This window comes from Pseudophryne corroboree, chromosome 5 (genome assembly GCF_028390025.1).
Source record: "Pseudophryne corroboree isolate aPseCor3 chromosome 5, aPseCor3.hap2, whole genome shotgun sequence".
Taxonomy (NCBI): domain Eukaryota; kingdom Metazoa; phylum Chordata; class Amphibia; order Anura; family Myobatrachidae; genus Pseudophryne; species Pseudophryne corroboree.
The window spans coordinates 758267526-758284709 of NC_086448.1; the positions used below are offsets into that span (position 1 = coordinate 758267526).

Consider the following 17184-nt stretch of genomic DNA (forward strand, 5'->3'; position numbering starts at 1 on the left):
GCAAGCGGGCAAAAGGCCAGTCATATCTGCCCAGGGGTAGAGGAAAGGGAAGAAGACTGCAGCAGGCAGCCCCTTCCCAGGAACAGAAGCCCTCCACCGCTTCTGCCAAGTCCTCAGCATGACGCTGGGGCCGTACAAGCGGACTCAGGTGCGGTGGGGGGTCGTCTCAAGAGTTTCAGCGCGCAGTGGGCTCACTCGCAAGTGGACCCCTGGATCCTACAAGTAGTATCCCAGGGGTACAGATTGGAAATTCGAGACGTCTCCCCCTCGCAGGTTCCTGAAGTCTGCTTTACCAACGTCTCCCTCCGACAGAGAGGCAGTATTGGAAACAATTCACAAGCTGTATTCCCAGCAGGTGATAATCAAAGTACCCCTCCTACAACAAGGAAAGGGGTATTATTCCACACTATATTGTGGTACTGAAGCCAGACGGCTCGGTGAGACCTATTCTAAATCTGAAATCTTTGAACACATACATACAAAGGTTCAAATCAAGATGGAGTCACTCAGAGCAGTGATAGCGAACCAGGAAGAAGGGGACTATATGGTGTCCCTGGACATCAAGGATGCTTACCTCCATGTCCCAATTTGCCCTTCTCACCAAGGGTACCTCAGGTTCGTGGTACAGAACTGTCACTATCAGTTTCAGACGCTGCCGTTTGGATTGTCCACGGCACCCCGGGTCTTTACCAAGGTAATGGCCGAAATGATGATTCTTCTTCAAAGAAAAGGCGTCTTAATTATCCCTTACTTGGACGATCTCCTGATAAGGGCAAGGTCCAGAGAACAGTTGGAGGTCGCAGTAGCACTATCTCAAGTAGTTCTACGACAGCACGGGTGGATTCTAAATATTCCAAAATCGCAGCTGTTTCCGACGACACGTCTGCTGTTCCTAGGGATGATTCTGGACACAGTCCAGAAAAAGGTGTTTCTCCCGGAGGAGAAAGCCAGGGAGTTATCCGAGCTAGTCAGAAACCTCCTAAAACCAGGCCAAGTGTCAGTGCATCAATGCACAAGAGTCCTGGGAAAAATGGTGGCTTCTTACGAAGCGATTCCATTCGGCAGATTTCACGCAAGAATTTTTCAGTGGGATCTGCTGGACGAATGGTCCGGATCGCATCTTCAGATGCATCAGCGGATAATCCTGTCTCCAAGGACAAGGGTGTCTCTCCTGTGGTGGCTGCAGAGTGCTCATCTACTAGAGGGCAGCACATTCGGCATTCAGGACTGGGTTCTGGTGACCACGGATGCCAGCCTGAGAGGCTGGGGAGCAGTCACACAGGGAAGAAATTTCCAAGGAGTGTGGTCAAGTCTGGAGACTTCTCTCCACATAAATATACTGGAGCTAAGGGCAATTTACAATGCTCTGAGCCTAGGAAGACCTCTGCTTCAAAGTCAACCGGTGCTGATCCAGTCGGACAACATCACGGCAGTCGCCCACGTAAACAGACAGGGCGGCACAAGAAGCAGGAGTGCAATGGCAGCAAGGATTCTTCGCTGGGCGAAAAATCATGTGATAACACTGTCAGCGGTGTTCATTCCGGGAGTGGACAACTGGGAAGCAGACTTCCTCAGCAGGAACGACCTCCACCCGGGAGAGTGGGGACTTCATCTGGAAGTCTTCCACATGATTGTGAACCGTTGGGAAAGACCAAAGGTGGACATGATGGCGTCCCGTCTGAACAAAAAACTGGACAGGTATTGCGCCAGGTCAAGAGACCCTCAGGCAATAGCTGGGACGCTCTGGTAACACCGTGGGCGTACCAGTCGGTGTATGTGTTCCCTCCTCTGCCTCTCATACCCAAGGTACTGAGAATTATAAGACGGAGAGGAGTAAGAACTATACTCGTGGCACCGGATTGGCCAAGAAGGACTTGGTACCCGGAACTTCAAGAGATATTAAGAAGGGACTTGCTTCAGCAAGGATCATGTCTGTTCCAAGACTTACCGCGGCTGCGTTTGACGGCATGGCGGTTGAACGCCGGATCCTAAGGGAAAAAGGCATTCCGGAAGAGGTCATCCCTACCCTTGTCAGAGGCAGGAAGGAGGTGACCGCCCAACATTATCACCGCTTTTGGCGAAAATATGTTGCATGGTGTGAGGCCAGGAAGGCCCCCACGGAGGAATTTCAACTCGGTCGATTCCTGCATTTCCTACAAACAGGAGTGTCTATGGGCCTCAAATTGGGGTCCATTAAGGTTCAAATTTCGGCCCTGTCGATTTTCTTCCAGAAAGAATTGGCTTCAGTTCCTGAAGTCCAGAAGTTTTTCAAGGGAGTACTGCATATACAACCCCCTTTTGTGCCTCCAGTGGCACTGTGGGATCTCAACGTAGTTCTGGGATTCCTCAAATCACATTGGTTTAAACCGCTCAAATCTGTGGATTTGAAATATCTCACATGGAAAGTGACCATGCTGTTGGCCCTGGCCTCGGCCAGGCGAGTGTCAGAATTGGCGGCTTTGTCTCACAAAAGCCCATATCTGATTGTCCATTCGGACAGGGCAGAGCTGCGGACTCGTCCCCAGTTTCTCCCTAAGGTGGTGTCAGCGTTTCACCTGAACCAGCTTATTGTGGTACCTGCGGCTACTAGGGACTTGGAGGACTCCAAGTTGCTAGATGTTGTCAGGGCCCTGAAAATATAGGTTTCCAGGACGGCTGGAGTCAGGAAAACTGACTTGCTGTTATCCTGTATGCACCCAACAAACTGGGTGCTCTTGCTTCTAAGCAGACGATTGCTAGTTGGATGTGTAGTACAATTCAGCTTGCACATTCTGTGGCAGGCCTGCCACAGCCAAAATATGTAAATGCCCATTCCACAAGGAAGGTGGGCTCATCTTGGGCGGCTGCCCGAGGGGTCTCGGCTTTACAACTTTGCCGAGCTGCTACTTGGTCAGGGGCAAACACGTTTGAAAAATTCTACAAATTTGATACCCTGGCTGAGGAGGACCTGGAGTCCTCTCATTCGGTGCTGCAGAGTCATCCGCACTCTCCCGCCCGTTTGGGAGCTTTGGTATAATCCCCATGGTCCTGACGGAGTCCCCAGCATCCACTTAGGACGTCAGAGAAAATAAGAATTTACTTACCGATAATTCTATTTCTCGTAGTCCGTAGTGGATGCTGGGCGCCCATCCCAAGTGCGGATTGTCTGCAATACTTGTACATAGTTATTGTTACAAAAATCGGGTTATTATTGTTGTGAGCCATCTTTTCAGAGGCACCGCTGTTATCATGCTGTTAACTGGGTTCAGATCACAGGTTGTACAGTGTGATTGGTGTGGCTGGTATGAGTCTTACCCGGGATTCAAAATCCTTCCTTATTGTGTACGCTCGTCCGGGCACAGTATCCTAACTGAGGCTTGGAGGAGGGTCATAGGGGGAGGAGCCAGTGCACACCACCTGATCCTAAAGCTTTTACTTTTGTGCCCTGTCTCCTGCGGAGCCGCTATTCCCCATGGTCCTGACGGAGTCCCCAGCATCCACTACGGACTACGAGAAATAGAATTATCGGTAAGTAAATTCTTATTATTTTACCTTATTGTCAGCTTTGTCGCAAGTTGCTATTTATTTGGATAAAGAGGAAGCTCTGTACTTAGCTATATGTGTACACTACTATATTACTCAGCGAAATGACCGATTCATAAGGCAAACTGTTTCCCAGAATGCAACTCTTCTGTTTCCATGATCCTGAGTGACTTGGGACTCGGTAACTGGGAACACCTGTGCTTCTGCACTGGGACGGCTCCCCTAGTCCTTCTCTTCCATTACTATTCCTGCATATCTGCTGTTAGTGTCATGACAGATCTAGACGTAAATATCTATAAGAAGAGCTCGGTGACTGACTAATGTGCAACCTTTTATCAGCTAGTCATTCCGCACTGTACACAATCGGCAGGACTGTAGCAGGAGGTGAGGAACTGCACGCCACACAAGTGGTGTTTTAAGATACCCGGCCATTTTTCACTCCATGTATAGATGTAGCGTTGAGAGAAGAGGTGAAAGAAAATGGTAGGCTGTGTGTTGACTGGAGCGACTCCTGCCCCTCTCTACATTATGCTTGGTATATTTAACATCAGCCTCCTATGCAGTGGTGAAGCTAATGTCTTGCAGCTGTCTCGTTGCACCTGTTTCCTGTCCAATAATACACTGCAGCCAACAGTGAATGTTAATTTGTCTTCATCAATGCAGTATTGTAATGACAGATTGCCTTCTCTGTAATGCAAGCACTGGACAGCATGAAGGTGTGTGTTGTGGTGTTTTCCAGCTTACGGAGATGCAGGCCGAGAGCAGCTATTACAGCCCGCAGAAAGTGAAATCCAGAGAAGTTCTAAGATGGGAGCAAGAAGGGACCACTATTGAGGTAATTCTGCCCTGCCCACATTTATACAGCTAAGTATGCAGTCATATGAAAATAACAATAACCTTAGCTTTAAAAACAAAATATACATACGTTATTGAAAATAATGCCTTTTGTCCGCTCCATGCTCACCTTGTTTTTCATGGTTTTAGGTACTTGCTGCCGCAGTGGTTTCCAAACACTGGTTTTGCCTTTTACAGTGACCATAAGTCTTTATATTTGGCCCTGGGTCACCAACCCGTGGAACCCAAATGTGCACCCAGTTTGGGAACCACTGTCCCCAGTTTTCCCGCCATAGTAACAGAGTTGTAGCTATAACTCCAAAATTACCTTCTGGGTCTAGTAACATTGATCTGTCCATGGGATATGCATTGGAATAGCGCAAGGGCCTAATTCAGATCTGATGGCAGCAGCAAATTTGTTAGCTAATGGGCAAAACCATGTGCACTACTGCGGGAGGGGGGGGGGGGGGAGGCAGATATAACATGTGCAGAGAGAGTTAGATTTGGGTGGGTTATATTTCTGTGCAGGGTAAATACTGGCTGCTTTATTTTTACACTGCAAATTAGATTTCAGTTTGAACGCACCCCACCCAAATCTAACTCTCTCTGCACATGTTATATCTGCCCCACCTGCAGTGCACATGGTTTTGCCCATTAGCTAACAAATTTTCTGCTGCGATCAGATCTGAATTAGGCCCCTTGTGCTGAGTCAGCGTATGTGTCTGTATGTTACGAATGATCTGGCCAAAGTAAGCTAGCGCTCTAATTCCCAGCAATAATAGCTTAAGTTAAGTGAAGCCGATAGAGAAGCTGTACAAATAGCCTATAGTTTCTATGCATGTTATAAAGCAATACATGCTAGTTTTTAGAGAGTAATAACAATGGTGTAACCGTATACATATGTATATATGTATCTCCACTTAAAAGTTATTATGGCTTATTATATAAATATATCGCTATGCTGCATACTAGAGACTTATTGGAGTACTGTCTGCTACTTTTGCATTAACTCACTTGTTAAAATCTCTGTTGCTGCTATTTGACAAACATTAATGACATTCTTTAGGAACTTTTTTTTAAATGCTCTATTCAGTTACAACCTGATGGCGTCATTTTTGTGAATTGATAGTCGGGCCAAACTGATCACTGTGCTAGATTGTGCACTGCTGACTGCTTCCCATCGGGAAGCAGAGACTGGGAGTGGGTATGCAATGCAGTGGATCCTGGGGTGTGCATTTTATCTAAGGCACCTTAGTGTCCATTGCCCCCTAAGCGGGAGGATTTTCACTTTCCACATCCATGTTTGAAGTGAACAGGGGGTTGTGATGCTTAAAAAGGGCATGTAAGGAAAACTGATGGGCTGCCAGGGTCCTATGTGGATGTCTGATGCCATGGTGGGCATGTGGGTTTGTCTGTTTTAATAGCATTGCCTGTATATCACTTTATCCATTTGCTTGATAAGGGCTGCAACAAGTTGATGCCCTGGGTCCCCTCCTAACCTTAATCTGGCCCTATTGCTGCTCCTGTGCAGAGGTCCAGACTACTCATTCCCCTACCAATCTCTACAACCACTGAGGTTTCTTTTCTTCACTGAAGCCTACCGCCCTCCTCTCTCTCTCTTCCCAGTCTTCTCTCCCCTCTCTCTCTCTACTTGTGTTGCCTTTTTTCCCCTGGAATGTAAGCTCTTCGGAACTGTGTCCTGTTCCCATTTTAAAGGACTGTCCAGCAATCATGACTTTTGTGTGAGGCATAGAAAATGGTATTCTTTTCTAAACATTTACTGGAGTTCAGGCCATGCCACCAGCATTCTGCACCCTGACACGTTGTCGAGATCTCCGCTGTTGGGAGATATGCTCTGTGATGATGCTACTTTGTCTGTTGTACTTTTTCTTTCTTTGTACACTGTTACCCGTGTACTGTGCCAGGGAACCTTTGCGACACCATCTAAATGAAGATTATTCTCATAATCTAAACAGTTATTGATTAATAGAGAAACATTAATTGCTCTAAGCGCAAGTTTGCTATTACATAAATTGAATCTATGATGAGTATTTTATCGCTGCTGACTGAAAGTGAACAAATGAGATCTTGTTGAAAACAGACAAAAATGCCTGCGCTTGTATTCTCCTAAATAAACACATTTTATAAAGTTCTAGAGATGCTGGAATTAACATTTATTCAATATAACAAAAATACACATTATAATCTTTATATTAAATGTATGTAATAATGCTCGCCTCTACTTACATGCTATGTATGTAATGTTAACATTAAAAGTGCAAATAATTGGTATATTCACTGCTAAAACATCTTTATATTAATCAGTATAATAACCTTGTTACTGTCTCTCTTGGCGCTCTGTGCAAGCACCCTACACTTGTATAGCCGCCCGGAGTGTCCTGACCCAGTGCTGTACTTCCTGCACTGGTGCTCCCACCCACTCAGCGTGACATCATGACGTCACGTCTTCAGGTGGCAGGTTCGGCACATGGCACAATGCCGCCCTGCTCGGAAACTGGTGGAAGATATTGGATTGACGTTAAAATGATTAAGCTTTCCGTTAGGATTCAAGAAAAAAATATTTTCTTTTTCACGCAGGTTCTTATGAAGGGAGAACCATTTTTTGATTGCCAGGTTGGCTTTGTTGGTAGTCAAGCCATGTGTCTAAAAGGAATTATGGGGATAAAAGACTTTGAAGAGAACGCAAACCGAACCGATTCTGTAAGTACTAACACTATACAGCCATAGTTATTTATTGTATGAAATACGAAGCTACATTGTAAGCCAGTTGTTCTCAGCTCTAGTCTTCATATATCACCAATAGGTCATGGTTTGTGGATTTCTAAAAGTGCACAGAGTTCATCTACTTTGCTGGGTCAATAAGTATCCCGCCTATTTCCACAGACAGAAACCTAGAAAACATGACCTGCTTGGGGATGGTTGAGGACTGGAATTGAGAATCACTTCTGTAAAATGATGAGTTGTGATTAAAATTTGGCAAAATAAAAATATTATTTTTTTCAGGCTCAGTGATTTTGATATTTTTTTTAAATTTAAATCTCCATGAGATGTTATTCACTTAAGAGCTGTTTGCACTCGTCCTAGGCTCTTATTCAAAAACATTTTACACCTCTGTGTTTCACAATGCTTTCATGTGCCTTGCGAACAGTGTAATTAGCACATGTAATACAGACACTGATACATATAAGCTGTGAATGAGGCTAAATGTAGCAGTATTTAAGGCAAAAACACTGAAAGTTTATTTTATTTAATGCGGTTGTTGTGAAGTTGACAAGATTTGTCTATGATGTGATGATTGTGATGATTACATTTTTGCACAGTGCACCTCTGGCGATTTTCCTGCTGCAGCCCCTACGTACTTCTGGTTTGTGGAGGGGTCCTAAGAGAGCAGATGTTTGGCATGCATGTTGAAATACGCTGGGCAGAGCACCTGGCAAAACCAAGCTCTTTATAAATGACCTGCACAGTGTGTAGGCGACATGTATGTTGCTTCAGTCTCCAAGGTTCCAACGTCAAATCCTATCATGCTGGGACTTTGAAAGGAGTTTGAGCTGTAGGCCTGGAGCTGTATGATGGTTCAGAAAGGGGCGGAGCCTACAGAGGAAATGTTACCATCTGTTCTTGGGTTGGGCCTTCTGCTTGATTTCATCAGTGCCCCCAACAGCCAAGAACTATTAATGGGATGAGTGCTTAAAAAAAATCAAAAAAAAAATCATAGGTTTGTTTCCTTTTTTTTTTTTTTTCCCCCATAGCAGGAATTTTCTATAAAAATGTGCCACCTAAAAATGCTTATAAATATATATCAAGACAAGAACAAGCAAGATGCAAGAAAATTCACTTTCAACAATAATAAAAATAAGCAGCAACAAGCCCGATACAGTGATGTAAAGTGTTAAATAGTATAACAAATGGAAGGTGGAGAGATGGGTAGCAGTGGAGAGCAGTGATGATGGGGGTGGGGGAGCGAGTTGTGCGACATGGTGGGGGAGATCACGAGCCAGTGTATAGCTGAAAATGGACGGACAGAGGGTTATAATAAATTAGGGGATGCCTGGTAATGGTGTGGCGTAGTGTAGTGCAATCTCAATTGTATTTCACAATTGTGTTATTGAGAAGCTCAGTGATAAATTACATATGGGACACAAACCAAATCTGATTCAACACCACTTGTTAAGTAGGGGGGTAGGGGGCAGAGTTTTTCCATTTATGAGTGATCTGGTATCTTAATGCACATGTACGTGGAGTATTGATTTGGCAGTATGTTTAGGGAGGTATGTGTGTGTGTGGTGGTGGGAGCAGATTTAGTAAGAAATGTTTTGGATCAAGGGATATGGAGGGGTTCGATGGTGACTTTTATTAAGGACTTTACAATATGGGGCAACATATGAATGAAGGTGACTAGTTGGCCACACTGTTTGAGAGCAGATGCAGTAAGGAATGTTGTGTAGATGGTCTGGGATGTAGACCATCTGGTTAGAACCTTATAGGAGTTATCTTTTATGGCAACACTGATAGAGGATTTTTAGGGTTTTAGTGCATATCGTAGCCAAAATTTCCAAACCCAATTCATGACTAAGTTCCAGTTCCCATGCTTGTTCTTGAGTGGGTAGAGTAAATGAATCTGGGGTCAGAATATTGAGGTATCGCTGGGAAATAGAGCCCAATCCAATGGATTGTACATACAGGAACGTTCCATGGGGGCGGGGAGTCTGGTTTGGGTTTTCGGAAAGAGAGAGCAAAGAAAATGGCGGGATTGAAAAAATTGGTATATTTTAGTGGAGGGGAAACAGTGGGTGGACTCCACAAGGGGATGAATAGGTTGAAAGATGTGAGGAGTTGTGTGTCTCAATGGGAAAGGGTCAGGATGACCATGGGAATAAACCTTGCAAAACAGGACCTGTGTTTGGTAAGAATTGAAGGGGTCAATGAGAGTGGGGCCGCATCTACTAATTCATTCTCAAAATCAATCTAACTCTTGGTAGACAGAAGGGAATGCTAGGCCAACATTTGGCTTAGACATGGGGCATCATAATAGCTATGAAAATTGGTGAACGGTTTTTAAATTGAGTCTAATGCAGGGGGTTTTGTGACTCCAAGTGAATTGGGAGCAGGAGGCTTGAAGGGAGTGGAGGATGTGGACGGACATGACACGTCTTGGTAGGAAATTTATTTTTATTTCGTTGACTCTACCCACTCAGGAAAAATGTTTCTGTTTTTTTAAATGGATGCACACCTGTGGTACATGTATATCCAGACAAATGCCTTAGTTAATCCCTATATATGTAAGTCATGGGTGTTACATAAGTCTTTGGTGTGATATATTTTGGCGACATTCATAATGTCACCATGACAATATCGACCTGGTTATAATGTCAACATGCTCGCAGTGTCGATATTCATCATGTCAACATTGATGAGATGTTGAGATGATTATAATGTTCAGATAAGTCACCGCTGGTGATCTAGCAGTGACTAACCTGGTTTGGCAAGTGTGGCAGCTTCAGCGATGTCTTCCATGTCCCAAAGTCCGCTGATGAGGATGTCCGGTGAATCCAGAGGTGGTAGATATGCCTAACCCAGAACTGGAATACTGTGTCCAGTTCTGGAGACCCTATCTCCAGAAGGATATAAATACATTAGAGAGTGTACAAAGAAGGGCAACTAAAATGGTGCATGGCCTACATCACAAAACTTACCCGGAAAGGCTAAAAGATCTTAACATGTATAGTTTGGAGGAGAGAAGGGAAAGGGGAGACATGATAGAAACTTTCAAATATATAAAGGGTCTTAACAAAGTTCAGGAGGGAAACATTCTTCAAAGGAAAAGAAGTATTAGAACTCGAGGGCATACATTGAGACTGGAGGGGGGGAGGTTCAGGGGAAATTTAAGGAAAAATTACTTCACAGAAAGGGTAGTGGATAAGTGGAATAGCCTCCCATCAGAGGTGGTAGAGGCTAAGACTGTAGGGCAATTTAAACATGCTTGGGACAGGCATATGAATATCCTTACAAAGAATCAAGGTTAAAAAAGGGTTGAGATTGCCTAAAGGATAAAATAAAAAAGGGGCAGACTAGATGGGCCAAGTGGTTCTTATCTGCCGTCAAATTCTATGTTTCTATGTTTCTATGTAACCCCCTAATACATCCCTATTGCCTAGCCCTCTCCTGCAGTCTATACCCAACCCTCTGCTGCTGGTCTGGGCAGAATGTCATCGTTTCACATCAACATTTTGCCCACGATGATATGTTCAATGGGTATCCGGATGATAGATAGTCTTGTTAGACAGTCAATAGATAGACACCATATGTTAGACAGACATTAGGTCGACAGAGTCAAAAGGTCGACCTGAGAAAGGTCGACATAAAAAAGATAGACACCTTTTTTTTAAATATATTTATCATGTTTTTGGACTATTTCATACCTTCTCTTTCCATGTCGGCATAGAGTTGGTTATAAACCTTGTGGCGAGCATATGCCTTTCTACAATTGGGGGTCCCAGATGACAAAACTATCCACACAAACTACAAAAATGCAAAAAACATGGTGTCTACCTTTTTTTGTGTCGACCATTTTCATGTGGATCTTTTGACCCTGTCGACCTTTTGTACTGTCTACCTTTTTCATGTCGACCGTTTGACCCTGTCAACCTAATGTCTGTCTAACATATGGTGTCTATCTATTGATTGTCTAACTAGAAACTATCTATATCAACCCACTCCCGTTCAATGTCAACGTTTTGACTACATTCCATAAGTCCTCTTTCATTGATGATCATGGTACAATACTAAATTCAGTCCACAATATTCTATAATACAAATTCTTATATCATCATATGAGTGTTTTCTTTTCTCTGCAGGAGGCCTGTTTCTTTACCTGTGGGGAGAATTTAACCAACAAAGGAAACACTTATCTTACAAACTCATTGTTTGACTACAGAAGTCCAGAAAATAATGGAATTAGAGCAGAGTTCATCTTAGTCTCGTCTACCCATAAGGTCTGTATCTTCATGCAAGAAACCCATTATACCACAAAGTAAAAAACAATGTGTGAGCTGCAATAAGAGTTTTACATTTAAAATGTACCTGACCCATACCTATAGGGGAGCCCATTTGTCTGCTGAACGTATATGAATGAGAATACGGCCTATCCATTTACTATGAGCCTGTGACATCACCGTAACATTCTGTTGTGTGGCGCTTTATCCACCATATAGTCCAGTTATAGCCAGTAGATTGGCACAGACAACTGCTGGTCCCTGGGTAATGGCTGTGACCACAGTGACGAGTTCCCTGTCTGTTGGAAGGCTACTGCATAGTGCTCAGTGTGGAACTCTATACATTGCAGGCAGTGTCCCCATATTACCTCACAGAGTTATATATTTATTGTATTTGTAGAGCTCTGGTTACTGCATGACATGGAACATTTTCAGTTGAAAGCTATTCGTCACAGTATTCTCTCTTTTTTTTTTTTTTCCATTTTAAGGAGCAACGAGATCATAGAATGTTTACCAAACAAAAAATATTGTTATGTTTTTTTACATTTATTTTACAGGTCACCAGCTGGCTTGTGTTTTAGGTGACCACTATGCTCCTCTGTGACGTCTCAGATTCCCAAATATAATTTATTGCAATTTATTCTATCTATCTATCTATCTATCTATCTATCTATCTATCTATCTATCTATCTATCTATCTATCTATCTATCTATCTATCTCTACTTGGTTTGGCTGTGGCCTCGTACACACAGATTCAACGGATTTTAGTATGTGCTTTATGAAGTACATTATCTCGTGTACATTGTAGATCTGTTCACAATACTGTGTGCACGCCGCTAACTTGTGAGGAAAGAAATCCTGACCTCAAGAGAGTCCTAAGAAAACATTTCCGTCTGCTTTCCATGTTGTCACATTACCCAGTGCAAATGGGGGCATCCTACCTGGCAGAGGCTGTGTGTAATTTCATTGAAAATTGCTTTATCCATGGTCAGATCTCTGGGTTTCATTGTATTTGATGTCTCTAATCCTAAGTATCCGACCATTTTTTTCTTTTTTGTCTTCTTGACTCCATGGAAAAGAACTTTCTCATTTTAAGGCTTGGTAATTTCTCACTAATGCCCGCCAGCACTGGCCAAATTGAACATGACAGGGTTCTGATGTTCCCAGACACAAGTGGAATGCGGTGGGAACCCACTCAGTTGAAATGTGTGGTAAACCAAAATTATTCCATTCTGTTCTGTACTTCTTTCTTTCTGTAGTTTATTTTTTATTTACATAGAGTTTGAAGTAGTCAGATGTCTAAACTCTAAGGTAGATGTTTTTGTTTTCAGATAATTAATTGTTTTGTTTTCCCTTTTCAATTTCTATTACTTTTTGAGTCTGAGTAGTACTACTTTTGGAAAAAGGAAAAAACCTATATACCTAGATGGAAGTGTGGAGTAGCAAACACCAAAGCAAGTTACTTATTGCACTTTAGTCTGTCTGTAATTAGTACCTGCATGGATCTCAAATCTTTCCTGTCTGCAAATGCAGATTCCCTGAGAAGTCTTTCTCAGTGTGTCGTTGGCCGTCAGTTGACTACGCTATTGGGGTCCCATAGGTCCCAGCTGCTTTGCCTGATCTGTCTAATTTGGCCAGTGGTCAGTGTGGAGATTCAATGTACACGGCCAGCTCTTACCCTTCCATAAGAGTGACCACAACCCTGTTCTAGACAGTCTAATTGTTTTCCAGCACTTGCTGTGTTCCTGTGATGTCCCTGAAGGCCATATAACCATAAGTCACCAAGATTTAGTTGTAAGACTACATTTTGCACGTGTCCCTATAACTGGGAAGAATATTGCAAACAGCGTAACACTTGTAATTTCATGACATCGCCCTGTGTGTGTGTGCACGAGCCACCACAACAATAACGTGTTTCTGGATTATCAATCACATAATGAAGCAAATTTAACTCAAGAACTCCCCGGAGAGTTTAAAGCTCCCATTTACAGAAGTGTTCTCTTATTGCCCAACACAAGGCGCATTGTAATTATCGTACTTGAAATTAGGCCCAACAGTCTCCAATAAGATTTAAGAAAGGAAAAGGTGCGGTTCCAAAACGTTTTCAATGACCCATCACTTACAGATGTTTATACCTGTTTGATTTATTTTACAAATAACATTATTACAGTAAAATAACAGCTTGTTATGCTATGGGTAGTACTAGTTTGAATATACCTGATCAACCTTGTTTTCTCCTTGCAACAACAATATCTCAATAATTCCTAAACCTATCTCTTCTACCGCTAACACGTTTTGTGGAAAACACGTTAGTTGAAAGGGGTGCCTGAATGTACTACTACTTTCGTTGTCACCAGCATCTATGTAAACAGTGCGCAAGCGATTACGATGTTTGTAGTGATTGATTAAGGCACCAAAGCACTATCTGCATTTTCTTTGTGATACATAGAAGTGCTTGCCAAGGAATGTTGCATTATGTCTCCTTATGTTTGCCTTCACCATCGTTCCCCTGGCTCGGGCTGAGAGTACGGTGTCATGACACTGAGGAAGCATCAGACATCTCGGGGACACCTGGCATGTTTACTCTATCGAAATAACTAATTGGGTTCTGTCAACTAAGGTTTAGTTAAACACTGGGGTGGCTATTAGGAGGTCACCTGCTCTTTATGCCAATCAAGACTGAGGTGAGGACCTAATATCCCAAACGCTTTGTTAGTTGGGATGAGCATTAAAATGTTACCAGCAGCACAGAGTATCTCAGGCCCAGCCAACTCTTGCATGCCCATCTGTTTCCTCGAAGTCAACATGTCACCAATTCATGTATACATATTGACACGTATTACTCTGAGAAGGGATTAGTGGAAACTAGTGAATGTTCCTCGCGGTGTCAAACGTGTCCTCCTACTCATCAAGCTTCATACAGGTCCTGCTTCTTCCATTATAACAGATGTGCTCACACTCACCAGCCTGCTGGTTACTTACCGTCCACGGCCGTGTTGGTCGGCTCCTACCAGTGTCAGCTGACATCTAAGCTAATAGATTTACCCTTAATGCATTCCATATGCCATTCTAAGAATGACTAACGAAGCACCGGCGACCAATTAAAGGCATTTATTAACCAGCCGTTAATAGAGTGATGGGATAAATGTCCAGCAGACGTATGGGTATTTCTGGCCATAGAGGTCTCTTTACCTATCCTGACAAGGTAAGTCCTTAGGGATAACATCTGTTCTTTTGTACAGATAAGCTGTCCTGTGTGCTGACACTCTAACCCAAACATGCGGAGGTCTCTGATACTGTGTCTATCCTGTTGTAATCTGGGGATTCTCTTTTGCTGGAATTAGAGCCGTGTTTGCTTTGCTTTGTTGATAGGAGACATACACAGAGATAGCCGGAATGCAGAGGTTCGGGGCCCTCTACATGGATTACCTGTATACAATGGAGTCTGCTAGTGGCAAAGGTACAAGTCCCTTTCTCTTTTGTTTGTCCTCCCTTGAATAACAGAAACAAATACTTCCTTCAGTGCCACCTGGTCCTTGACAGTCTGTCCCCAGTCTTACCTGGGATGTTTGCCTTTCTGCAGAGACCTGATCTGTCTGTGTGCGTCCTCCCCTTAACCTATTTTAATTCACAGTTATTGCTTCCTATGGAGGTTTGTTAGAAATATATTATGGTACAGCCCAGTGTAGCACTGCAAGAACAGAGACATAATAAATGATAGCATTATCATTATATTTTACTCTTACAATTATTGTCTGCTTTTCTCTGACGTCCTAGTGGATGCTGGGGACTCCGAAAGGACCATGGGGAATAGCGGCTCCGCAGGAGACTGGGCGCAAAAGTAAAAGCTTTAGGACTACCTGGTGTGCACTGGCTCCTCCCCCTATGACCCTCCTCCAAGCCTCAGTTAGATTTTTGTGCCCGAACGAAAAGGGTGCATACTAAGGGGCTCTCCTGAGCTGCTTAGAGTAAAAGTTTAAAGTAGGTTTTTTATTTTCAGTGAGACCTGCTGGCAACAGGCTCACTGCACCGAGGGACTAAGGGGAGAAGAAGCGAACTCACCTGCGTGCAGAGTGGATTGGGCTTCTTAGGCTACTGGACATTAGCTCCAGAGGGACGATCACAGGCCCAGCCATGGATGGGTCCCAGAGCCGCGCCGCCGGCCCCCTTACAGAGCCAGAAGACTGAAGAGGTCCGGAAAATCGGCGGCAGAAGACGTCCTGTCTTCAATAAGGTAGCGCACAGCACCGCAGCTGTGCGCCATTGCTCTCAGCACACTTCACACTCCGGTCACTGAGGGTGCAGGGCGCTGGGGGGGGGCGCCCTGAGACGCAATAAAAACACCTTATATGGCAAAAAATACATCACATATAGCTCCTGGGCTATATGGATGCATTTAACCCCTGCCAATTTTTCCTTAAAAAAGCGGGAGAAAGGCCGCCGAGAAGGGGGCGGAGCCTATCTCCTCAGCACACTGGCGCCATTTTTTCCTCACAGCTCCGTTGGAGGGAAGCTCCCTGACTCTCCCCTGCAGTCCTGCACTACAGAAACAGGGTAAAACAAGAGAGGGGGGGCACTAATTTGGCAGATAAATCTATACAGCAGCTATATAAGGGAAAAACACTTATATAAGGTTATCCCTGTATATATATAGCGCTCTGGTGTGTGCTGGCAAACTCTCCCTCTGTCTCCCCAAAGGGCTAGTGGGGTCCTGTCCTCTATCAGAGCATTCCCTGTGTGTGTGCTGTGTGTCGGTACGTTGTGTCGACATGTATGAGGAGGAAAATGGTATGGAGGCGGAGCAATTGCCTGTATTAGTGATGTCACCCCCTAGGGAGTCGACACCTGACTGGATGGTTTTATGGAAGGAATTACGTGATAGTGTCAGCACTTTACAAAAGACTGTTGACGACATGAGACAGCCGGCAAATCAGTTAATACCTGTACAGGCGTCTCAAACACCGTCAGGGGCTCTAAAGCGCCCGTTACCTCAGATGGTCGACACAGACCCAGACACGGACACTGACTCCAGTGTCGACGGTGAGGAAACAAACGTATTTTCCAGTAGGGCCACACGTTACATGATCACGGCAATGAAGGAGGTTTTGAACATTTCTGATACTACAAGTACCACAAAAAAGGGTATTATGTGGGGTGTGAAAAAACTACCCATAGTTTTTCCTGAATCAGATGAATTAAATGAGGTGTGTGATGAAGCGTGGGTTTCCCCCGATAAAAAACTGCTAATTTCTAAAAAATTATTGGCATTATACCCTTTCCCGCCAGAGGTTAGGGCGCGTTGGGAAACACCCCCTAGGGTAGATAAGGCGCTCACACGCTTATCAAAACAAGTGGCGTTACCGTCTCCTGATACGGCCGCCCTCAAGTAACCAGCTGATAGGAAGCTGGAAAATATCCTAAAAAGTATATACACACATACTGGTATTATACTGCGACCAGCAATCGCCTCAGCCTGGATGTGCAGTGCTGGGGTGGCTTGGTCGGATTCCCTGACTGAAAATATTGATACCCTGGACAGGGACAATATATTATTGACTATAGAGCATTTAAAGGATGCATTTCTATATATGCGAGATGCACAGAGGGATATTTGCACTCTGGCATCAAGAGTAAGTGCGCTGTCCATTTCTGCCAGAAGAGGGTTATGGACGCGACAGTGGTCAGGTGATGCGGATTCCAAACGGCATATGGAAGTATTGCCGTATAAAGGGGAGGAGTTATTTGGGGTCGGTCTATCGGCAACGGCTGGGAAATCCACCTTTTTACCCCAGGTCACCTCTCAGCAGAAAA

General features: G+C 44.1%; 1 protein-coding gene across 5 annotated transcripts in view; it reads left to right on the forward strand.

Moving 5' to 3' along the window:
- The window catches only part of VPS13B (vacuolar protein sorting 13 homolog B), a 1616194-nt gene that overhangs the window by 250539 nt on the left and 1348471 nt on the right, over nucleotides 1-17184 (forward strand). For all 5 annotated transcript variants that reach the window (XM_063924187.1, XM_063924188.1, XM_063924189.1 and 2 more), the window contains exons 9-12: nucleotides 4262-4357; nucleotides 6955-7077; nucleotides 11235-11372; nucleotides 14746-14833. In XM_063924187.1, the coding sequence (XP_063780257.1) occupies nucleotides 4262-4357; nucleotides 6955-7077; nucleotides 11235-11372; nucleotides 14746-14833 (445 nt within the window). The remainder of the gene's footprint in view (nucleotides 1-4261; nucleotides 4358-6954; nucleotides 7078-11234; nucleotides 11373-14745; nucleotides 14834-17184) is intronic.